Source organism: Mus musculus, chromosome 2 (assembly GCF_000001635.26).
Source record: "Mus musculus strain C57BL/6J chromosome 2, GRCm38.p6 C57BL/6J".
Classification (NCBI taxonomy): Eukaryota; Metazoa; Chordata; class Mammalia; order Rodentia; family Muridae; genus Mus; species Mus musculus.
Genome location: NC_000068.7, coordinates 165,015,445 through 165,041,320, shown reverse-complemented (window position 1 = coordinate 165,041,320; position 25,876 = coordinate 165,015,445). Strand labels below are relative to the sequence as shown.

Sequence of the window (25,876 nt, the reverse complement as noted above, 5' to 3'; positions counted from 1 at the left end):
GCTTCCGGTCAATAGGACATTCCAGTTCATGAACTCCAGGGCCAAAGGTACTTGTATCTCTCTGTCCTCATCAGTGGGCCCCAAGTCACAGATTAGGTAGCAACTCCAAGTCACGGGCTGCCAATTACCCATGGAACATTATGTGTCATGCACTCTGCTAAGTGTTTTGCCTATTTTTAATATGAAGGGGTTGGGGGGTTGTCCCCAAGGCCTCACGGTAGAATATGGGGGATCTGAGGACTGAACCCAGATACTGAGTCACAGTCTGTTCTCCTAGCTACCCTGGCACACTGCCTTGCTACCCAGAGTGTGAGACTTGAGGTCAGTGTGAAGCCTTTAGGATTAGTTGGGCTTCTGTTAGCGTGGGAAGAGAAAGAAGGAAAGATGGAGAAGGGAGAAGGAATGGGCTGAGAGAAAGGAATGAGAGACACAAAGACCTTGAGGTACAAAGAGCATGGCATGTGTTGGGCCTGACAGGACCAGAGTGTTTGCAAATTGAAAGCTCAGAGGTCAATGGCCTCAAGTAAGCAGGAAGGCAGAAAGGGGGCTGGTCTTACAGGACACTGAAGACAGCTTTATGTTCATTCTAGATCGACGGGGACAGATTCATCCTGTAAAAATATCCTAGTTGGCCGGGCATGGTGGCACATGCCTTTAATCCCAGCACTTGAGAGGCAGAGGCAGGCGGATTTCTGAGTTCGAGGCCAGCCTGGTCTACAGAGTGAGTTCCAGGACAGCCAGGCCTATACAGAGAAACCCTGTCTCGAAAAAATCCTAGCTGGTATGGCGGTGCACACTTTTAATCCCGGCAGAGGCAGGCATATTTCTGTAAGTTCAAGGTCACCCTGATCTAGATAGTAAGTTCCAGGCCAGCCAGAGATATATGATGAGACCCTGTCTCAAAAATAATGAATAAAATTATAATTTTTGTATATGTAAAATATGTATTGAATATACACATGCACATACACATGCATGCACACTCGCACACACACACACACACACACACATATATATACATACATACATATATACATACATACATATACATATATACATACATACATATACATATATGTATATGTGGTGGAGTGGACCATGTAATTATGGAATTTCCAAAGATAGCCCCAGCGCTATCTTATTCCGAGTGCTCTTCTCAGAATGGGGTCCTCACGCTCCTCCCATTCAAAGGTAATGGTTCTGTCTTCCTTGCTTGAAGCTGGCCAGGCTTGTGTGATTCTTCAAGCTGTCACACACAACGCAATATATAGCTCCTGTCTGGTTCTTTCAGCTGTTCTCTTGGAGCCCTCAGCTATGTGTAAACAGCAAGAGTGCCCTGGGGTCCCATGATGCCTGAGCATGTGGAGTCCTGATGTGGAGAGACTCTAGGGTGACGTGAGGAGAGAGACCTGGCCAGCCCACAGTTGCTCCACTAGCCCCTGTCCCTGAGGCAGCCACTAACTCTGAGCTAGAACTGCTGGGCCCGCCCTTCTTGATTCCCAGAAACCATGCACATGAAGGAAATGGTGCCTTCACCACTGGGTTAAACCTGGGACGTTCCTCTTCAGATTCCGTCTGTACCGAGCAGCCAGTTCTCCACTTGAAAGCTTCAGAGGGGCCATCTAACCTAATGAGTTAGGGTCACTGACAGAGGACCCTGAGAGATGCTGGCCTGTCGGGAATGCTCTTTGGTGTGTTATCTTTGCAATTTTAATTACCCAGCCCAGTAACTTGCAAACATGGGAGAGCTTTTTCAGATTAAAATGCAGACCCCTGTGCTGTAATCCCAACTTGGGAGGCTGAGGCAGGATCACTGGCTCAAGGCTTGGGTTGTAGAGGGAGACCCTGTATCACATAAAAGCGGGTGGGAGCAAGGAGATAGTGCAGTGGTTAAAGTCTTTGCTGAACAAGCATGAGGACTGAGTCCAAATCTCCAACCTTCACACAAAACCATAGGCATGGCAATGCACACCCATGATTCCCGCACACCGAGACAGACAAAAGAGTCCCTGGGACTCGATGGTAAGCCAGCCTAGCTAACTAATGAGCTCCAACTTCATTGAGAGACCTGTATCAAAACAAAACAAAAAACAAAAACAAAAAACCCCAAGGTGGACAGTGATAGAGGAAGATACTCAACATTGACTTCTGGCCACACACCCAAGAATGGGCTTGTACATACATGCAATGCACATATGTGCATACGCCACACATACCCCCCACATAAACATGGGCTTGAACACACATGCACATATATGCATACACCACACATACCCTCCCCACACACAAGCATGAGCTTGTACACATATGCACACATAGGTACAAACACACACAAAGGAATTCTCAGACTCTACCTCAGGTTCCCTGAATAAGAATCTCACGGAAATGGGGAGCCACTGGCTAACTGTCCTGTCTTCTTGTTGTTATCTTTCGCTTTTCTGTCTGATTATGGTCTCTTTACATGTCTCAGCACAGAGACAGCTAGGGAGCTGTATCTTTTGAGAATTTCTGACGACAGGGCACTGAAAGGATTAACCTGGCCATCTCAGTAGCATATACTCTTCTTAAAAGATAGTTCTTTTTAAGTGTTTCAAAAGTACACCCCATGGCTCTGCAGACAGACTAAACGCGTTCCATCGGGTGTAATAGCAATCAAAGAGGAGATATTACTGCATCAGCAGACAGCCAGGAACTTAATCCTCTTTATAGAATAAAAATATCATATGGTGAAGAAGAAAAGCAAAACTGGTACAGGGTGAGCAAGGCGAGGTTCTGTGTATCTATATATAGACCCCTGCACCTAGGAGGTAGAAGGGTCAGGAATTCAAAATCATCCTCAGCTCCAGGGTGACCAAGGCCAACCAAGCGTACCAACACTGGGCAGTGGTGGTGCACATCTTTAATCCCAGCATTCAGGAGCCAGAAGCAGGCAGATCTCTGTGAGTTCAAGGTCAACCTGGTCTATGGAGCTAGTTCCAGGACAGCCAGGGCTGCACAAAGAAACCCTGTCTCAAACTCTCCCCTCCCCCCCCCCCAAAAAAATGCACAAAAATTATCTGAAGTGTTATTTGGTGTTAAATAGCTTAAGGAAAGAAGGAATCTAATTAGACTGACCTGTGGCTTGTCAAAATCAATCTTAATTAAAAGTTTAATTATTAAAGGGCAAGAAGTAAGTCATGTTAAGGCTTACAGAAAAAATCATGTTTTCTACAGACGATAAAGTCTAAAGTTAAAAAAAAAAAAATTACAAGGGCTGCGTTTCTTCCCGTAGGGTTTGCCGGCAACATTTACCTCCCCATCTCTTGTGCCTTCTAGAAGCTGCTTGCTTTCCAGGATCAACTCCCCTCCTTCTCCTCCGACCCCCAGCAGATGCCCGAGGAAAGCACCTGCTGGAGGAAGGATTTATTACGCTCACAGTTACAGGGCTTCCCAGCCCATCACAGCAGAGAATGCACGGCAGTAGGAGCGTGAGGTTTCTGCTTCTCAAATTTTGGTGCATCAGAACTTGAAGGCACCAGGGATCAATCCTCACCTTCAGATAGCCCCTTACTCCCCGAACTTTCCACAGCTTCCCCATACAGCACCTCCATCTGGAGATCAAGTGAGGGACGCTTCATATCTAAGCTATCACCCTTCCCTTTAGCCCCTCCCCATCTCCTTCCATCTCTCTCTTCTGCCCTCTCCCTGTCTCTCCTCTGCCTCTGTAGCATGTCTCCTTCTGTGACTCTGAGATTCTCACTTCCCTTTAGAAAAACCCGTGCAACTATATGGGCCTACCTAGACAACCTAGGGATAGCTCCTACATCAAAACCAAGGGCATTATTCTTATTACCATGGAGACAGATTCACCGGTTCCAGAAATGAGGACACAGGCATCTTTAGCAGTCATTATTCTGCCTACCACAGTGGTTCAAAGCCACACTGGCCTAGGGGTGTGACAAGATACCATCTCTAAAATCAACAGTGTTTTGCCTTTAGCTTACGTTGCCCAGGCTGGCCTCCAACTCTTTGTGTAGTGGACCATGAACTTGTGATCTCCTTTCACCTCCTGAGAGCCAGGAGTATAGGCTTGCAAGACCACACCAGTTTCTGCAGTACTAGAGACGCATTGCCACACTTCCTGCACGGTAAGCAAGCATTCTGCCAACTGCCCCACGCTCCAGTCCATACCTTCATTTAACAACTGTGGTGGCTTGAAAGAAAACGGCCCCCTTGGGTTCATACAAAGTGGCACTGTTAGGAGGTGTGTCCCTTTCTCCTCCTGCTTGCCTACCCAATCCACATTAGAACTCTCAGCGACCCCTTCAGCACTATGTCTGCCTATGTGCTGTCATGCTTCCTGCCATGATGAGAATGGACCAAACCTCTGAAATGTAAGCCAGCCCCAATGAAATGTTTTTTAGTAAGAATTGCTGTGGTCATGATGTCTGTTCACAGCAACAGAAACCATAATGGAGACAATAAACTAGTTGACATGATTCCTAATTTTTTAAATTGAGAATGTATTTTAAGTATTTATTTTTATTTTCTGTGTATGAGAATATTGCCTAAATATTATGTCAGTGTACCACGTTCATAGGCAATGTTTGCATAGGCAAGAAGCCTGCAAAGGATAGTCTGAAACTGAAGTTAAAGACAGTTGTGAGCTAACAGCCTAGGTTCTCTGCAGGAACAGCAACTGCTCCTAACTGCTGGGCCATCTCTGCAGCCCATACCTTAGGACCTATTTTACAGAAAAAAGGGTAAGTGTCTGTGGATTTTTTTTTTTTTCCGAGATGGGGTTTCTCTGTGTAGCTCTGGCTGTCCTGGAACTCACTCTGTCGACCAGGCTGGCTTCGAACTCAGAAATCCACCTGCCTCTGCCTCCTGAGTGCTGGGATTAAAGGCGTGCGCCACCACTGCCCGGCAATCTCATACATTCTTATAATCATTTTTTACAACCGTTTCGCCTGTGTGTAAAGTTAGTTTCTAGTTACAGCCCAAGAATGACTTCTTCCCACCAGCACGCATCTCAGTGTGCAGCTACACACTCTAGTGCAATTTCTTCTTAGTTTGAGCTCTATCTTTCTGCTAGCCTCTACTCTCCAAGAGGACAGAAGGTGCTAAGATGTGCTAAGATGGTGCCTAGCACGTAGATACATATCAAGTCACAGTGTCTTTTAAGCAATTATTTTATAATTAAAAAGTTTTGAGGCAGGGTCTCCCTTGCTGGCCTGCAATTCCTTATTTATAGGCTGGCCTTGACTGCACAGTGGTCTGTCTGCCTGCTTCTGTCTCCCGAGTGTTGTTATTAAATATGTATAGTGATACCGGGCGTCGTGGCACACGCCTTTAATCCCAGCACTTGGGAGGCAGAGGCAGGCGAATTTCTGAGTTCGAGGCCAGCCTGGTCTACAGAGTGAGTTCCCAAGGCTACACAGAGAAACCCTGTCTCGAAATACAAACAAATATATATATATATATACAGTGACATACCAGATGGCTTTTGTGTTTTAATGCGTGCGTGTGTGTGTGTGTGTGTGTGTGTCTGTGTCTGTGTGTGTGTGTGTGTGTGTGTACATGGGGTTGAACTCAGGTCATCAGACTAGGCAGCACACACTTTTGTCCCCAGAATCACCTTACCAGCCACGCTTTGAGGTCTTTGTAGCAAATGTACAAGAAACAGTGAGTCAACTAGCAGAATGAATATAGGATCCGATGTTTAAAGAAACTGGGCTTCTCACAGTGTTCAAATCCCACAGTCACCAGTTTAGTTGGCCTGTATTGTTCAGGAGGAAGACGAGGCCCTACGGCATTTGAGGCACGAGGCGATTCATGTAGCCGGAGCTTTGATTCATGGAGAGCATTTACAACTGTAAATTCCAGTCCCTGTGACAAACTCTAGATTAAAAGGGGGGAGGGGGGACCCACACCTTTTTTACATGCTTCGTGGTCGACAGTAACGTTGAAGTCAATTTTTGACCTTGAATATTTCTCAAAGAAATATCTCAAGAAAAAAACCGTAATATATCTCCAGGAGCCTCTTGGCTCCTAGAGACAGCTAGGCAACTAATAGGATCCACAATGTATTTAAATGCAAATTTAAACCCAGCTTTTTCTTCACCTCTCTGCTCTCTTTGTTCCTTGTGATCAGGTTTGGGCACTGCACATTTTCCATCTACAAATGCTTGGCCTTTCGGGGCTTTAAGTTTTACAGGGATGAAAGTACTGGGGGACTTGTTCTTGTTACACAGTTATGGATGAGGAAAGGGGATCTGGAAAAGGGAAAAGCCAGACAGCAGTCCTGCGCGGGGCGCAGGCGTGGAGCGGGTCCTCCACTGAGACCCCGTTACTAGGCAACCGCTGGCGTTCTCAACCGCCGCCCCAGAACCACCGCCTCGCCCCCGTCGCCAAGGAGATGGACGCCTCAGCTCAGCCCTGCCGTAAACCCGCAGGCTCTTTACGACACTGCCGCGGCCGCCGCTGCGTGCGCGCCCTCTGCCCCTACCTCCACACTCCGCCCCGGCCGCCATTGCCTCGTGCCCGCGCTAGTCGGTTGGTGGCGCCTTTGTCCTACGGCGGGCAGGTGGGCAGAGGCCGAGGCGGCAGCGGCGGGCCTGAGGCGGAGGAGCGGCGGGGAGGCGGCCACGCCGGTAGCGGTGAGTGCCGGGGAGCGGTGGCCGTCCGCCGAGGCGTAGTACTGATGGGCAGGCGGTTGGGGGGGCGACGGGGACGCTGAGGCGGGAGGGCCCGTTCGACGCGCGGCCTGCTCTCCGGGCACGCGCGAGGCTGCGCATGCCCCGGAGCGGGGCGCGGCTGCCTCCGGCTCCGGTCCGGTCCGGTCCGGTCCGGCCCAGACCCGAGTCTGGCGGACCCAAGTAGGCGAGCGAGCGACTGACCGTGCGCTGAGGTGGGCACCGCGGCCCGTTTCGGTCGCAAGCTGCTGAGGCTTCTTTGTAGGATCGAGCACGCCCTGCACTCGAGAGTCTGTGAAGTCGCTCGCCCGGGGCTTTGGTGGGCGAGGGGAGCTCTTGTGAGTCAGTGGCACTGGAGGGCTTCGAACCCGGGTCCAGGATACCGGTCTCGGCGGCGGTGTCCAGGCGCCAAGCAGCCTAGGGAGCGCTGTCGCCCTGGGCGTATTCTCGAGATGTCAACTTGTGTGACAGCTCGCCCATTCTATGGACGTGGACCCTAGGCCCGGAGAACCGGGCGAGAGAAATTGTGCCGGAGGTTCGTACGGACACGGCGCCGGAACCTACTGGCTTCCCAGGGCCCTTCCCGCACCCCGGTAGCGGGTCAGGGGCTTTGCTTAGGACCACGTCTCCCCAGCTTCCGTCCCTCGCGCTGCACCTTTACAAGTCCGCCTACATCTGTACTAGATACCAAATGTTAAATGTTTTTCTTTAAACTGACTCTGACCCTCCCTCCTTAAATGCATTTGTTTAAGGCGGAAATTTTGAACCCCAAACGGTATAATGGAAAGCCAGTTATTTCTCTAACGCTCATAAAAAAAATAAATACCTGTCTATTAAAATAAACACTTGTGTCCTTGTTCCTCCTGAAGTTGTGCGCTCCAGGCTTTGGGAACCGCTGCCCTTGGAGTACGGGGTTAATTGTCATGTTATGTCTTTCACTGTATATGGAATTTTTCCCCCTGCGGCATTCCAGCTCCCATTGCAATGTCCCGGGGTGTCCCGGGATCTTCAGGGTGATGATAAATATTCTGAGCTTTCTCATTGTAAAAGGTTGTCCTTTAGAAGCGCTAATCTCAGGAGCTGCAAGAACCATCCCTCAGATGTACTGGGTGTGTTTCCTCGCTTTCTTACAGTATTGTGGTGTGGTAGCCACCTTGAAAGTTCATGAAAGGATGCTTCTGCAAACCCTGATGTGGCTTTTGACCACAGAACACTTAAACTTGTATCTGTCTGAGTGTGAAAAAGCAACTTTGTATCAACATTTTGGAACAAGGCTCTAGTTTTGCCTTGTGGGGATTGGAGACCACTTGACTGATGGTTAGCGTGCATGCCTGCCTTCCTTTTGGTTTGTCTCTTCCATTTAGCTCGTCTTTCCTCTTTCATATATTTTTTGAGCCCCTAGACATGCATTAGTCTCTACCGAAACATAGGAGACTGCTTCTCCTTGTATAATGTGCTAGCAAAACAACCACATTGCAAGACTAAATGGAAGGTATTTTTCTAGATATCAGCAGTTTCATGTCCCATTAGCTATCTGATCATAAATTCAGTTTTTAAAAAGTGTGAGAGCAGATTTACTTTATTTTCTGAAAGGAAATTCAGAAAAGCCAACTTGGACCATTCCAGATACCCCAGCACCAAGGGCTGTATGACAAGAAGTCTGTATTTTGGGGGGCTGACCTCAGGTTGAGCACAGAATAGAACTAAACATAAGATCATCCATTGGTCCCAAACTTCTCAGGAGCAATAATGTACAAAGAAGCAAGGGAAATTTGATTTGACTTGGAAGTCCCATTTCCGAACATCAGCAAGTGGAGCCTCATCTACCAGTGCCCCAAGCTAAATAAACAATGCTTTGCTCTGAAACTTTATTGTAAATAACTATTCCAGGCATTCCATGCCTGCGGCCTGCAGATGGCAGTGCCTTTAAAAGCTTCCTGCACTGTGAGAACTGAATTCACCTGTGCATTTAAGAATGGAAAACCTTTTACAAAAAGGAAACCTTTGGAATGTGCCCTTCAGTTTTCTTCAGGTTTTGACTCCCCACGTGACAAATGTTGTCTCTGTTTCTAAACTCACCATTGGTGCTTAGTTGCAAAGGGAATCCTCAGCTAGCAGTGCACATGGTAAATACTACTCTTTTGTTCTCTAAGTTGGTTTGTAAGATGGGTGCATTGGTGGTGTTATATGTGTTACAAAGTTTTGTGCATATACAGAAATGAGAGCTCAGTAAAATTGAAAATTTCTTGCCCAAGAACACGTTCAAGATATTGTTGGAGATGAAAGATTTCAAAAGAAAAAGTAGCTATGTTGTATAGTATCCACAGTACAGGAGTTCTGAGGCTTCTTTGTATGCTAACCTCATGCAAGTATGTCGCAGAGATGACAGCAATCTCATTATGACTTTCCCTTTGTCTTCCCATGAACTCTTCCAGTTCAATGTTCCCCCAAAGAAGAATTCTTTCTACTCTATTGCTTCCTGTGTTTTATGAATGATTAGTCTTTGAGGCTAATACTTTTAAAGCTCTCTTTAAAAGTATTTTTAACAAATGTTTTGTGTGTGTGTGTGTGTTAAAAGATTTGTTCTATGAACAGCATATACTGTTGGCTAGACTATTCTGCTTAAACAGAGTTTAAACTGTCAGATAGCTAAAAGAGCAGTGCCCAATGGGAGATGATCCTCTGTTACTCTCACTGATAGACATTTTAATGAAAGGTAAGGGTAATAAGGCAGTAAGTACCAGGGTTCCAATAGCCTGTTTATTCCTTCAGCTTATGCAGTATAACATACAGTTAGGCCCTTTATTTGGAAGTCTCCCTAAATCCTGTTCAGCTAGAAATAACCCACAAACATTAACTGTCAGAAAGAAAATGATGTGACAGTAGCTAAAACATGGAAACACACAATCCCTGAAAACTGTAAAGTGTAATCACACTGTGACTTCCATAAGAAATAGGACCATCAGCACAGATTTCCAGAGGCCTAAGTTAGTTAACTACATAGTTATGGGCTCTCTGGTCCACATCCTAGACGATCTGATGGCTTTCCTTTAATATACTGTTGTGGGTCATCCAGATGCTGTTTGTATTCTGATGTTAATTCTGCTTCCCCAAGGGGTTGCCTCTGAGAGCAGCCCATCAAGTGATCTCCTGTGAGCCTTCTCTCCATTTGAACTGGTCAGTAAACACCTGTGATTGGGCAGGTAGAAGAGGATGAGAGGGAAAGGAGAGGGGACTGAAGAAGAAGAGGAGGAGGAGGAGGAGGAGGAGGAAGAAGCCATGATGGACCAGAACCACTTGGCCAGGAGAAACTGCAAGTAGCAAAGTGTCTTATAGCTGGGGAATAAGTTAGGCTAGTATTAGATCTGCCCAATCTAGGCTTATAGCATATAATTATAATAATTGGATTGTGTGTTTTTATATGGGCTTATTGGAGTTGGAAATTCCAGCAACAAACTGAGTTTATTGTTTTTGAAGCATGTTATCCAGCTCTCTGGCAATGAAGTGCAGACTGCTAACTCTCCAAGCCATAGCTAGGAGTTATTGCTTTGTTACTGGGGTCCTCTTTGAAGCATTTTGTTCTACTATCTAAATGCAACTTTTGGGAAAAAATTAAAATGGCCACATATCTACTTTCACATCCACACTGATAAATCAAAGTGGAGTAAATCTGAAGTTATCAAACAGACATTGGGATCTTTGTAGACATTCCTTGTTAGGAAAAGGCATTTTTCTGAATGTAAAGAGTTAGTTATCAAAAGGTCCACAGGCATTCTAAATATTTCATATTCTCTCTAGTTTAGACTATACTACAACTTAGTCAAAAAGCCAAGGAGAATCTAGTTTAAACTACTAAGCTGATGCCATTTTTTTGTTTCGGCTTTTCAAAACAGGATTTCTCTGTGTAGCCCTGGCTGTTCTGGAACTGACCCTGTATGCCAGGCTGGCCTTGAACTCACCAAGATCCTCCTGCTTCTGCCTCTGAAGTTCCATGATTAAGGGTGTGGGCCACCACTGCTAAATCATTTTTATAATTAAGAGCTTTTGGAGGCAAGTACAAGCATAAACCAGCAGTTGTCACTATCAGTTAGTGATCCTGGCTGTGACTAGGTTTCTTTCTGACAGGTGATGTTTATTATTTCTATTTGAATAGGGATTAGAGGGAAACTTGTAAGTGGAAGGTCTAACCATATGTTGTACTGTGTAGCTAGAGGAATGTATAGGTAACAGACTAGTACTTCCAAAATATTGTTGAAAGTCTTCTAAGAATTTAGTTAAACTATGGAAGAGTGGTCCCAACAGATGCTGTAAACTTAAGACAGGGCCTAAGAATCTGATTTTTAATGAACTTTCTAGGAGGTACTAACACATCATCATTAAAGCAGTGTGACAGAGAACTTTATGTCTTGTTTCATGGACATAGAGTTTTGGTTTTTTTTTTTTTTTTTTTTTTTTTTAAAGATTTATTTATTTATTTATTATATGTAAGTACACTGTAGCTGTCTTCAGACACTCCAGAAGAGGGCATCAGATCTTGTTATGGATGGTTGTGAGCCACCATGTGGTTGCTGGGATTTGAACTCCGGACCTTTGGAAGAGCAGTCGGGTGCTCTTACCCACTGAGCCACCTCACCAGCCCGAGTTTTGGTTTTTTAAGATGAAAAAGTTGTGAGAATCTCCTGTCTGACTGGAGTGTATTTGTGCCTGCTCAGGTGTCCACTTAGGAGGAGTGGCTTGAGTAAAAATGTTAAGAAAATGAAGAATAGTTGACAGTTTTCTTTATGAACAGTGAACTAAACTGATGGCTGTTAAGGTATTAGAAGCCTGGCTAAAGAGAAACTCAGTGGCTGATGTCATTTTGACTATTAGATTGTTTTATTTTCTATTATTAAAGGTAAAAATCATAATCTTTTGAAATTTTCTGTACCTCTTTTCTTTCACTGTTAAGTCAATGAACCCTAAAGAAGGGTACATATAGCAAACACAGTAGAATATTCTTTTTATCAAGAAGACACAGACACAGAGAAATCAAGTGATTTAATTCCTTATTTTAGGGCTACAGCAAAGATCTAGGTCAAAGAGGAAAAGGGACTCACTAGTCACAGATAGACAAGAGCTCACTGACTGTGTTTATGTGGAATCCAAAGCTGTCTCACAGAAGGAGAAAAGGATAGTCACTGCAGATTGTAGATTGGAGAGATGATGGGCAAGGACGAAAAAATGCTGGTAGGAATGAGTAATATTTAAAGTGATGGATGATAATGTGGCTCAGTTATTTACATTGTTCGTGTGTCTGTCTGTCTGTCTGTCTGTCTTAAGGTTTTACTGCTGTAAACAGATACCATGACCAAGAAAACTCTTACAAAGATAGCATTTAATTGGGGCTGGCTTCCATGTTCAGAGGTTTATTATCAAGGCGGGAGCATGGTAGTATCTAGGTAGGCATGGTATAGGAGGAGCTAAGGGGTTTGCACATCTTGTTCTGAAGGCAGAGAAGACTGGCTTCTAGGCAGCTAGGACAAGGGTCTTAAAGACCACACCCACAGTAACACATCTACTCCAGCAAGGCCACACCTGTGTACATGTGTGTAGGGCTGACCACTTGGGATTGGATAGCCCATTGGGGCTTGTCTCTGAAAAAACGTGTTCTGTTTCTCTGAGCAGCCATTGGTTGCCTATAGGTAGCTCTTCAGCTAGGACTAGGGCCTTGTGAGATTTCCCCTGTCTACACTGGTATGTGAACTGATGTTGTCTTTATGCAAATATTGTTGAGGCAGTAGTATTGTTGAACTCTCTTGGGTGCATCTTTTCTGTCTCACAGAAGGTGTTCTGGTTCTCTGGTTCCTCACATTGTCTTTCCATCTCCTCTTCCAAGATGTTCCCTGAGCTTTACTTAGAGGGATTATGTTTTAAATGTGTCATTTGGGGTTGGGCATCCCACTGTCTCATAGTCTGTGCATTTTGGCCAGCTTGTGGATGTCCGTAATACTCATTTGCTGCAAAGAGAAGCTTCTTTGAGGGGAAAGAGCTACACTTACTTGTGTTTGGGTTTCTGTTTTGTTGTTGTTTTCAATTGAGCTTCAGAAGATAGAATAAATTTAAAAGTTAAGCTCAAAAAGAGAGAGAGGTAACAGGGTTAGCTCAGTGTTGAGAGTGTTACCCACCCTGCTCAAGGTTATGGGTTCAATCCTCAGTGTGCCCCAGCATGCTCGTGTGCACGCTGCACTTTCTGTCTCTCTTTCTCTGTCTTTCTCATACACACACACAGAAATCTCATAATTTAAAAGAGTAGAAAATTAATGTTTTAATAGGCTTTTGATTGTTTTGTTTTTTGTTTTTGATGTTTTTGTTTATTTGTTTGTTTTTGAATCCTTTGATCCCAGTATTTAGGAGGCTGAGGCAGGAGAACTTGAAGTTAGAGGCCAAAACAAAAATAATTTTTGTCTGGGGAGTAGAAGTTGATAGTAGTAGTACTTAAATCAGTACTTTGTACATCATTGAGTATCTGTGAGGAATTTAAACATTGGGCGCCAGCATACTGGCCCTTTTACAGGTTCCCCTGGGCTGATCAGTCCTAGTAAGAATGTTCTAAATGGGAACCATGTCCCTGTTGGGGGCAGCTTAGCCTGATATCTAAGCATTTTATGTTGGTGACTTGGATCTGAGTTCCAGATTTGCCTTTTGTGGGCGTGTATACAGAGTACACATGTGAGCATGATTGTCTGTGTGCCTAGGGATGTCAGAGTAGAACATAGGGCATTTTCCCCTATTGCCTTGAGACAGAGTCTCTCCTGAACTAGACTAGATGGCTGATGTCAGGATCTATCTGCTGTCTCCACTCCTCACAGAGATGGGATTACAGGCTGGCACAGTACTTAGCTTTTAATGTATTAGAGATCCTCAAACTTCTAAACCTCCAGGTTTGTGTCTTGATAATACTATAGCCTAAGATAAACCACATGGCTTTGGTGACCTTTGTCTGCATATTGGATATTCTTTTTTTTTTAAGATTTATTTTATATATGCAAGTATAATTTGCTCTCTTCAGACACACCAGAAGAGGGCATTGGATCCCATTACAGATGGTTGTGAGCTACCATGTGGTTGCTGGGAATTGAACTCAGAACCTCTGGAAGAGCAGGCAGTGCTCCTAACCACTGAGCCATCTCTCCAGCCCCTGGATATTCTTTTTTGAGACATAGTGACAGTATATAGTTCCAGCTGAAGAGTTGTAAAAGGACTGGATCAAATCGTGCACATGGTGTGCTGTACAGGCTGTACAGGGGACAGAATGAGCACTTTGTAAGTTCCTGTTTCCAGGACTGTTATGCTAATATAACTTAAAAAATAATAAATACAGAAGTAGGAGGGAATGTATAGTATCCAAATAGTGTCATCTTCTTGTAATGCCAGTTTAATCACTCCTGATTGGTTTTCAGCTAAACTCTGGGACAAGTTTGATTTTCTTTGTTGGCAGTTACTAGAATTATATGGGCTTCTGGAGTCTTTCAGCAGTAATAATAGTGCTGTGAACCATTCTAGTCTCACGTTCACACCTCTGTTGTTACATCCTCATTGTTTTCTGTTGCTGTAGCCTGCTAACTAGAGAAATCCAGTTTTAAGGTTGTTTTGAAGGGCATATCTGTGGCTTGTTTCACATGCACGGGCCCTATGTTCAATCCCTAGTAATGCAGAAACTCAGAAAAACTTGTTTCATAATGGTTTCCTGTCAGAGTATATGTATGTGTGCGTATATGTTGTCAAAACAGTTTGTGGTACTATGAATGTTAGTATGCATATTTATAACACTCAAGGACCCCTGTACAGCCCTGCCTGGCATATTAGTTTGAAGTAAAACTGTAAATTGGAAACTACACTCTTTGAGAATTCTTCACCCTGATCTTTCATGTTTTAAAATGGCTCTCCTACTTCTTGTAACATGTTTTCATGATTATTTTCCCAGTTCTTTCCTTTTGCTGTAAATCCCTTCAGATGTTGGTTTTCTTTTCTTTTTTTTAGATGTTGGTTTTCTAGACTTAAAAATCTTAATGAGAAGTGCTTTTAATGGTGAAGCTTTCAGAAGACTGCTTAGAAATCACAGATGTTCCAGCCAAGGTTATATATCGCCTCTGATTATGGTGATACTGAGTAGCACTCATTTTGCTGATAAAAATTATTAAACTGTACAAAGTAGCATCCAAGCAAAAGTGGAGAAGATATTTAAAGACTAACTTTGGGTTTTATAAAGGTGTTTGATCAAAATAACGTCATACCTTTCCCTTTTGTATTCAGAAGAGATATTCCACCTGTTTTGGGGGAAAATCCCAAGTTGCAGCCGCCCCGCTGTTGATTAACTTCTATCCAATCATAGTTCTCTATTTCATGTCCCAAAAGAGCTCCGACTCTTGCTGCCTTCTTTCTTCTCCTTTAATGTCATTTCTATTTCCTTGATGTTGTCTGTCTACCTCTCTGACAAGTCAGGAAGAAGCTGTGATTAATGCAAAAGCTCCCTTACTGCTGACTGCATGTGCATTTTCAGGGGAGCTCCCTAAACCTCTGCCTCCGGCCGCAGGCGCTCTGTGTGTGTGGTAGGATACCTAGGTAGGTAGGACTTAATCACAATGTTGGTATTGACACTTTCACCACCTCTGAAAGCCTCTCACACCTACCCTAACACGGGCAGTCCTCCTGAATGAGATTCTTAGCCAGAAAATTCCTGTTGGTTGTCTCTGTATGTCAGCCAAGCTGAAAGATTAAGGCATTGGGAAATGAAGGTGAAAAGTGAAACACTTGGCATGCCACATGCAAGGGGTGCTGGCCGCTAAAGTAAAGAAGTCATTTATGTTGAGGGTGCCACTCGGGGGCAGACAACTTTGACAGAGCAAAATAAAACTGGGTGTCATGGTTCACACCTGTAATCCCAGCACTTGGAAGACTGAGACAGGAGGATTGTCTTGAATTTGAGGCTATCCTATCTCAAAGAAGAAAGAAAGGGGAAAAAATTATTGAAGAGTTAAGAGTCTTCTCTTTCTGTTGAGGAAACATAAGCCATAACATCCACATATATCATTGCTTTGTAGTATGCAAGGAGGATAGATGCTACAAAGCAATTATGATAATTAATCTAAGTATATAATGTTAGATAAGCATAGAATCTTAAGTGTTCCTTAACTAACCTTTCAATTGCAGAATTGTTTTTGACAATTTAAACCTAAAATATCCCCCTTCCTGCCTGGAACCAGTGTTGCCTCAAATTTTCATAATATATAACCACTTTGATCTCCTAATTTCTATATAGGCAGTACTCACAGACTGGATACAATATAATACCCTTTCATATGCAGAGGGAAAGCATAGATTTGGCAGAAACTTACTAGTAAATATAGTACCACAGGGAGCAACATGGCACCTAAAAAAATCCCAGCACTCCAGGATATCAGGCAGGAAGATCTTGAGCTCAGAGCAGCTTATGCTACAAACAAACAGCACCATTTATATATATGTACATACCAGGTGTGTCAGAGTGATAGTATGAAAACTATGGAAATAGTTAAAGGTATTTATTATATTTCCTCCAAATCCTGGCTGTCCTGTACGTAAAGTGTGCAATAAGCAGGCTAGGTCAGGAAACACTTGCAAAGATGAACTTCTTCTCAATTATACATCAAAAAATTAGGAATTGGAGAGATGCTCAGTAGGTAAAGATACTGACAGCCTGAGCACAATCCTGGAACCCACGTAGTAGAAGGAAAGAACTGACTCCATGCACACAGTTTTTTAAAAATGTTATTCACTGTGATGCTTGTCATATAATGTATGATCTGGATATTTGTGAACTTAAAGGTCTGTAAATTACAGAATTCTGACCAGCTATTACTAGTCAAGTCTTACATAGAAAATATATCTTGAGCTGGGTATGGTGACACATTCCTTTAATCCCAGCCTTTGGGAAGCAGAGGCAGGTGGATCTCTGTGAGTTCTAGGCCAGTCTGGTCTATAGAGCAGGTTTCAGGACAGCCAGGGCCACACAGAGAAACCCTGTTTGGGAAAAACAACAACAAAAAACAAAAAAGAAAGAGAGAAAGAGAGAGAGAGAGAAAGAAAGATAATATATCCTGAAGGTAATGAATGATTTGGGCAGAATTAAATTTGACTATGTAGATTCATATTCTCTTCAGTTTTCTTATAATATAGAGACTTCAGATTTAAAGTGGAACTACAGATCTTCCTCACTTGAATGAGAAGTTTAAAATGATAGTTTACAGAGTGAGAGAAGCCTGTAACCAGACCATTTTAAGCTTTTCATAGTGCTATAGTCTTGGACATGATAAGAAACTTCTGGGATTTTTTAAAATGCATAATTACTATTTTAAAGCATTCTATTAAGTGAGTGTTTAATACCTTTTGAGTCATTAGCTGTGATGCTGCTAAGTGCTTGACTGGGACAAACGGAAGGACAGTAGCTGCACTGCAGTAGGGGCAGTGTGTGTCATCTGCCAAGAGTTGGGAGATTCTAATGCGTCATTTGTTTCTGAGATGATCAGGTGTTACTTTGAGACATAGATTGGTATGTTTCTTTAAGTATTCAGTTATCTCTTAGAATATGGTGTCTTGTTACTCACTTCAGGCTTTGAAGGCTCTGTTTTGTTTTGAACACAGCAGGCTTTAACTGCATGTAGTCATTGGCCTTTCTCTAAGCTCTTAGAGATGCTGGTGCCTCCCTTACTCATCTGTGACACATACGTGTCCCAATCTACATGAAAGTTGACTAGGAACAGTTTCTCACAACCCATGTGCAAAATGCTTGTGCTTACCTTAGCTTATAGATGTAAACAAGTTATATTCTTTGATTTTAATAATCTTTCCTACATCTTATTCTGGAAGATTTCCATTCAGTGGAAAGTAACCCAAAGTACATTTTAAAAGGCTGTGCTTTATTAAATAGTGCTGTTTTAAGACCATTAATATTAGCTTCTTTATAGATAAAATAGAATTATTTACCGCTTTGCTTTTTTTCCCTCCCAAACCACACTTATCTTTCCTTCCAGGAAAAAATAAATCCAACTGACAACCATCTCTGTCTCCCCTTGGACAGAGAAATGTTAAGTTTAGGGTTTGGCGGGGTATTGAGATATTGATATAATCAGATTTAAATTATGTTTTAGGTATAAAACAAAGGGTCATCTTTATCTGTAAGTCACATCACTGTACTGCCTTAACTTAATAATAAAACTGCCCAGTACCAATGTGTCTCAAAATGGATTTCCTTGTGCCAGCTGCTTAACATGATAGATTTTGGTTATTTCTTTCTCTCTTTCTTTTTTCTTTTCCTTTTTTTCTTTTTTCTTTTTGGTTGTTGCTTTCATTTAAAATGTGCTGATGATCTTGTTTTTATTCCGTAGCATTGAACAGATGGGTTGATTATTCTTTTCAGATATTAATAAGGCAGCGGAAAGAAGAAATATGAATACGGCTCCATCAAGACCCAGCCCCACACGAAGGTAAAGTACCCTGAAGCAGTGAGTTACCTTGGGAGAGCTGGGCTCTGGGGGAGTTAAGCCCAGCTTCACACATCAAGGGTCTTTTCTCCCCCCCAACAAATCAGAAACGCTCAAGCAAACAAGAACCTTGTCTGAAGGGCCTTGCTACCTTTTAAATCATACATCAGGAGATGCAGAGGAAGCTTTGTGTTTTCCGTGACAAAACCAGCAGTTGCAGCTTGCAGCATGAGTTGCAGGCAATTGGAGGAAGAGGATAAACCTCTGTCTTTCCCCAGCTCGCGTGTCATTGGGAGCCTTCAGAGCAGGAGGAGGGCCCCAGGGTCGAGCTGGTGTGTACCTGCCATGTTGCTCTGCAGCAGGCAGCAGAGATTTGACTCTTCGTTGCAAATTGCTGCCGGTCCAGATGCTAAGCCAGGTTTGTGGGAAGAGCTGCTTGAGAGCTGCTGCTGTGCCTGTGCTGCAGACCCCGCGTGCTCGCATGTTTGGGTTACTTGTTTGAAGGGAAATAAAAAGGGCAAAACACTCCACTTCTCAAAAGTCTTCCTTTTTCTGAGCTTTCCTGAACACAGAAGGCATTTTCCCAATATGTTCTTCTTCCAATATAGACAAGAAAGTCATAGCTTTGGCGTGTATTCTCAAGATACAAGGAGAACTTTCCTAGTGCTCCATTGAGATTGTATACACAATTTGTGGTCCCATAGCAGTGCATGTATGGGATGCAACTAATGGGGTGTAGTTCATATCTGATGTTTCTCAAAAGTTCTCAGGTGCACTCTGGATTTTGCCTGTGCTCCTAGGTAAAATGCCAGATTTTCACAGAAACTACAACCCACAATAAGAAAACTTCCCAGCGAATGGCTCATAGGGAACAGGAACTTGACACCAACCCTGTAGCTTGAGTTGGATCCCCAGGATCTACTCAGTGGAAGGAGAGAGGGGATTCCCATAGTTATCCTCTAACTTCTACATATGTGCGCCGTGGCACCCCTCCAGAGGGAGGGAGCGGAAATGTCATTTTTAAACCAAACTACGTTCCCTACATGAACTAAGCCTAGTTGTCCAAACAAACCTTACTGTACAGCTTTACTGGCCCAGAGAGCTGGGAATGTACCTGACTCCATGAGCGCTTGCCTGTGACGTGTAGCTGTCCTGTTTTTGGACAGAGCCACCTGTGTGCTTTGTGTTTTTATTTTCACTTGGACATGAAGGGAAGGTGTTTTCTAGCTGTCAAAAATATGTTCCGTGTGTGTGCCTTGCAGAGTTCACACTGACACTGCAAGCAAGACAATGATTGTAATTTCAGCTGAATCTTTGTCCATGCTTGGCTGTACAGGGGAGTTAAATCAAATATTACAAGTCCAGCTGTGCCACAGATGTCACATCCGTGACTAGCCACTCATTGGTGTCACTGTGCAAGAAGGCACATCACATTCTGTTTCTTCTAATGCCCCACTGTCTGTGACTGGCTGCAAGGGTAGCTCAGTTGGTAGATAGAGGGCTTGCCTCAGCCTCGTGAGCTCTGGGTTCAGGGTCCAGCACCATATAAACTGTGCAGTGGTACATCCTGTAACTTGAGATTTAGAGGCAAAGAAGTTCAAGATTATCATTATCAGATAAAAAGTGGGTTCAAGACTAGCCTACGATATACTAGAGCTTGTCTCAAAATAAAAAATGATTGTGGCTTGCAGGTAAATACTGCTTTGGTTGACTTACAGATATGTGTAAGTAGCCTGGAGGACACAATTTCTTAAAACTTTAAAAAAAAATTTTTCTATGTCATGTCTGCTTCCATCAGGCTGCATCTAACTGTGGTTTAGATTTAAGGCATTCCCATCTCTAGTCTTAACTCGTTTCCTCAGTAAACATCCAGTGGGGCAGCCCAGAGTTTGCATATGGCCAGAATTACGAGGGTTTGGACAGAGTTGTAGTTGCTAATGACTTGAAAGAGGAGACGTAATGTGTCTGATTTCCAAAGAATTATAGTGTGTATTTTTCTCAAATATGGCTAAAAGGAGTGTGGATTTATAACTATGAAGATATTGACTCTATTAGAAAAATTCTCCCCCTGTAATGCTTATGATCTCTGGATAGTTATCAGCTATGTTTTTATAGACTGGAAATGAAAAAGAACGTATACACATACACACACTCTATAGCATAGTCATTCTTGTTTCTGTTAGGACTTGAAAGGGTTTTTTATATCATCCTAATAATGATATTTACCCAGGAGCTGCTCACATTTCTAGTTGATCATTAATATTCAGCATTGCAGTTTTGGAAGAATGAGCTCACTGTTTTGGAATCCAATATAACTATTGCATGACCACTAAATTAAAGAGATTATATTCATCCCAACCTAAAATAGGGCCCCATAGTGTCATGTATAAGGGAAGTGTCTTACTCTCTTCTGTTGCTGTGCAAGGACACATGCTGGGGCAACTCTTACGAAAGAGCGCATTTGATTGGGGGAGCTTTCTAATCCATTATCATGGCAGGGAGCATGGCAGCACACATGACACTGAAGCTACATCCTGTCCACAGGCTGAGAGACTGAGCATAGTGTGCCCGTCCCCATGACACACTTCCTCCAACAAGGCCACATCTCCTAATCCTTACAGTCCTTTCAAATATATGTGACTTGGTGACTAAACATTCAAATATATGTACCTGCCGGGCCGTTCTTATCCAGGGGGGAATAATATTTTTTCCTTTTTAACAGTAGCTTCCCACAGCAAACCACAGTGCTAGAGAGATCCCTTCAAATAATCTCCCTACCAAATAAGTAAACATGCAGTCACCTTCATATATACCTCAGAACTAAGCATCAAACTGAGCTCTCGAAGGCTAGTGATCTGTTTAACAGTCCCTCTTGTGATGTATGACTGGGTTCCTTGGCATGCTATTTATTTAGCATGATCAAGTTCTGTATGTTTATGCTTACTTGTTTCAGGATGCTCATATTTGGTAAAATTTGTTCTGAACACCACCTAAACCCGGAATAAAGAAGCCCAAATTTACCTTTAAAAAAAAAAAAAAAACAAATGGATCAAGGCAAGGTACTGAAGTAAAGCATGAGGTTTTGGTTAGTATCCTACTCATGCCTAATTTTCTGGGCATACCAGTAGAACAGCAGTGGACTGCAGGACAGGGCAGATTAATCTGGAAGGATAATGATTTCTGGACTCTTGGGCGCATGCATCCAGTCAAAACCTTGGAGTAATTGCAATCAGCAATTGAACTCCTTTTACTAGAAGGCCTTATCCTGTGTGCCCCAGCACGGGGTTGCACTGTTCTGGGAGTAAGGCTTGACACTGAACCGGTGACCAGAAGTTCCTTTTAAGATACACCTTTATGTCATTATGTTGTCTACTTTAAAATAAAAATTGTTTTTAGATGTGCTGGCAAGACCTTCATAACATTTGTTTTGCTGGACTTCAACGCTGAGTGTCAAAACACCTATCTTTGGGAGTTTTCACAGGATTATCACTTCTTTAGAAGACTACAGTTCTGCTGGGCTTGCTCTGTGTTCAGTAATGTGCCTCCCTAATGACTCTAGCTGTCGAGGTATGATTCTGACACTGTTTGCCTGGCCTAGCGTGAAATCTGCATGAGGGACCCAGTGTACAACCCTTGGGCTGCTTCCTTAGACCAGTTAGTGCATTGCTTATCTAACCAGGTTGTTGATTGCTGGTAAACAAGCATCGGTCTGCTCTCAGTGACTGAGATAGAATTCTCATGTCCCAGATTTTTGAAGTTGCCATTTTCAGTTTACTTTGTAAATCAAATCTTAGAGCACACCCTTGTGCCAATTTGGCCTCCGAGTCCTGTTTCCTAAGCCTTCCCATATGACCTAAAGCAAACACAGAATTACTGACCACACCTAAAGCTCTTCAGAGGATTTTCCTCCTTATAACTGCAAAGGATGTTGAACACAGTCTCTCTCTGATGAAAGCTACTGGGGATTGGTGTATCAGAAATAACCTGGCTCTGAACAGATGTTCTGTGTGACCTGGGGTACTTTCACCATATCCATGTGGCTTTAATTTCTTCGATAACTGCCTGTTCCTGTGATATGAGAGTGCCCCAGTTTTCAGTGGCCTCACAATGGAAGACACTGGGCTGTGATTTACTTCTTCTCTTACACCTGAAGAAAGGGATCAGCTCTCACGAAGCACCATGTCTAGCAGCAGAGAAGTCAACACACACCAGGGGAAAGCTCGAGCACGCATAGAGCTCGCATCTCTGAAGTGTCCGTCTCATTACCTCGTGTCCTACCTGCACTGATAGAGCTCTCCAGGTCCTTTACCTTTCACCACATCTAACCATTTAGATAATGGTATTTGTGGGTGGAATCTGTGATGGGAATTTGAAGAGCTGATGAAGGATTTTTCTCAGGGTCAAATGAAGCTTGAATCTCTGCAGTGGACACAGGAAAAAAGGAGTGAGTGACAGAAAAGAAGGAAGATGGGACCTTTCTGCTGAACCCTCCGTACAGTCAAAACCAAGGAACACTGTCCCGGATCTAACATTTCAAGATTTCTGAAAAACAGCTCAAGTCCATCTCAGGCTCTTAGGCCTGTCAGTTCTCTGTATGCTTTCAAATGCCAAGTGCCCTCCAAGCTCCTTTAGTCCCCAGCAAAGGAAGCCTGTCAGCCAGAAGCCTGCTACTGCTTATTGAGCCATGGTCCCTCAACCACCCCCACTGCATCTCTGAAATGGTACCCGGTGATCTGATTCTCTTTTTTAAAAAAGAACATTGGCCTCCTTCCCTATGAATAGATAAGATCGTGGAGCAAAATTATGTGCTGACCATGAGCTTCCTTCTAGCATTTGGTGCTAGTGTTTAACTGTCGTGGTCTGTTCCTTCTTGGTGTCGAATGGTGTGGTACGTGGCTGTATGCTGTTCTGGCTTTCCTTTGTAAAATACCTCTGGGTACCCTGCAGTGATCCTGCGAACTTTTTGTGTTCCAGAAACTTGCTTGTAACCTGCTTATCTGAGGTCAAGCTCCTCGTCTAGGAGGCTTGTCCTCTCCTCCCTTTGGATGCTGGGCACAGCACTATCCTTTTATTAACTGTGGATTTTGTTTTGAGAAAGATGGTGGGATAAGAAATGGTGCTGTTGCTCTGAGAACTTTGTTGTTTGGGTCCTGAAGTGACTCTAAAAGGGTGTTTTTGTTTTGTTTTGTTTTGTTTTGTTTTGTTTTTGTCTCCAGAAGAACAGCAGTCAGCCATATTGTTCATTTGGAGGAATGAAAATGTTTTGCCTTTTGTTTTTGATAATTACTGTCTTTACCACCACATGCCTTTGCTTCCATCCATTTTCCTTTGTGGACGTTGCCCTTTCTGTATTTTTATCCAGAAGAGGATTATTAGCTTTGTTGCCCGAGGACCTCAGAGTCTATGAGGAAAGGGAAAAGAAGGTTGTGCCATACAAGAAGTATGGACCTAGGTTGTGAAAATAGGGTTCTTATGGTTAACCTGCAAAGACAAAGTCTACCAGGTAAGATGCCTCGACAGAGTAGAAAGAACAGGAACTACTGGGTCGGAGATTAGATTGGTGGCAGTTCTTACCCAGCATGTAGGAGCACCGAAAAATAAAAACAGTAGTAACAAGCACCAGATAGGACATTTATAATTGTCGTGAAGCTGCAGAGAACATGCCGTGACATGCTTATCCACATTCTTATAGCCTGAGGCCATGTGTGGCTTGTGGATGATCAGGCCCTGTTTGCCAAGAACACTTGAAATCTGATTCCACTTCTAATAACTACTCCTAATCGATTCCCAAGGCAGGTCTATCCACCAATCATTAATAATCTAAAAACTACTTTGTGTTTGTCACTTTGTATTGTATCCTGACTGGTTGCCCACATTTTACACTAAAGCAGATGTTTCATGTAGCAGAAGGAGTCTGTGATACAGTAGGGGGGCGTGGGCAGTCTCAGTCTGCATGTGCTTCTGGGAAGAACAGCTAGCACTCATTTAAACATCTGGCTACTGTATGGCTATGCCCACAAATCAAAGAGTAATGATGAACCTTAAAATAGAGGACCAGAATAGCCATAGCTGAGGCAGAGAGCTCTCTTGAACCTAGAATTTGAGACCAGCCTAAATGACCTAACAAGTCCCTCGTCTCAAAAAAAAAAAAAAAAGGATTTTTTAGAAGCAAAATAGCATTTAAATTGCTTTTGTTGTAGCTGTGAGGATGAAGGGAAATTGAGGCTTTCTCACAGGCCATTCACACTGGTAAATGCCTAGTATGTACAGTGGTAATGAAAGACAAGCCTCACCAGAACATGGGGCCTGCTCTTGAAAGGCTTAGAGTTCAGTAAAATAGTTGAATTTTTTTTAACATTTCCTAAACTCTGCTGAATCCTAGAGACACAGCCTTCAAGACAGCTTTCTGTTGATAGGGAATCTATGTAAACAGATACCACCATTTGCTGCCTAAGGAGAGGCTGTGTTCCCAGAACATTTTGCTGGGAAAGTTTTTTGTTGTTTTGTAAACAACATAAAGTGTACTTACATCCAGATAGCTGTTCTGTGATGCAGAACACTAATAGGTGTGTGGTCCAGTGTCGAGTAAAATGTTGTGCACTGTTTGGCTGTTACCTCAGGACAGTTTGCTAAATGAAGCAATAGTATGTGTAGGAACACATCCCTCCCAACATAGTTCTGTGTAGTATGTTTCTGGTATAGAATCAAACTGACATCTTTGTCTCTGTAGAACTTGCAGTCTACTAGAGAAGATACCTAAATGATAGAAGAAAGTACCGAGTAGTGGATACAGCTCAGTGGTAGAGCACTCACTTTTAACATGCATGATGCTTTTGAGAATGACCCTAGTACCTGTCCAAAAATTAAAACCTTGAAATTTAGAAGCAGAAAGAAATGTTTGCCCCTCCTTATGAGGTGTGGTCTCACTGTGTAGCTGGTCTGCACTACAGCAGTGTGTACTAGGCCAGCCACAGAGTCACGACAGTCCTTGCACCTTAGCCTCTGAGTGCTAAAGTTTCAGGTGTGTGCTGCCATACCTGGCAAAACTTTTTTTTTTTAAGATTTATTCTTATTTATATGAGTACACTGTAGTTGTCCTCAGACACACCAGAAGAGGGCATTGGATCCCATTACAGATGGTTGTGAGCCGCCACATGGTTGCTGGGAATTGAACTCGGGACCTCTGGAAGAGCAGTCAGTGCTCTTAACCTCTGAGCCATCTCTCCAGCCCCTAAAACTTTTACTTTTAAACTAAGAAAATCAGTCAAGCATGGTGGCACACATCTGTAACCCCAGCATTCATGAAGATCATGAACCTAAGCTATGAGACTCTGTCTCAGATATCAGAAAATAAGCTTAAGAGAATCAAGGAGTAGGGACTGTTTCTATACTGAAACCTAGAAAAGGAACATGGATCCATTCCTGCTGCACAGAAGGATCAGGACAGATCTAGACTGGTTATAGGTGAACCGTTCATGTGGCAAAAAAGTGGTTAACTAGGGAGAAAGTACAGCAGGGCTAGAGATAAAGGGAGAGTCAAAGGTCATTCAGGCTCTTCCTGGCCTTGGTGGAGATTTTTTTAATTGAATTTAAATACGATGAGAAAGTATTTAAAAGGCTTTTACTACAGAAATGTTCCCTCAAGAGCCACCTTTGTAGACAAAGACGAGGTAATTGCAGAAAGGACACTCTAAAAAACTTCTT

At 43.3% G+C, this 25,876-nt stretch overlaps 1 protein-coding gene across 4 annotated transcripts in view; it reads left to right on the top strand.

Moving 5' to 3' along the window:
* The first annotated feature begins 6,449 nt into the window (after nt 1-6,449).
* The window catches only part of Ncoa5 (nuclear receptor coactivator 5), a 34,519-nt gene continuing 15,092 nt past the window's right edge, over nt 6,450-25,876 (top strand). For 2 of the 4 annotated variants that reach the window (XM_030250665.1, XM_017317897.2), the window contains exon 1: nt 6,450-6,638. Coding sequence is in view for 2 of the 4 variants with exons in the window: in XM_006499369.4 (XP_006499432.2) it covers nt 18,138-18,175 (38 nt within the window). In the remaining 2 variants the exon portion in view is untranslated. Of the gene's footprint in view, nt 6,639-18,108; nt 18,176-25,876 lie in introns of all 4 variants that reach the window. The other 2 variants (XM_006499369.4, NM_144892.1) reach the window with 2 other exon arrangements.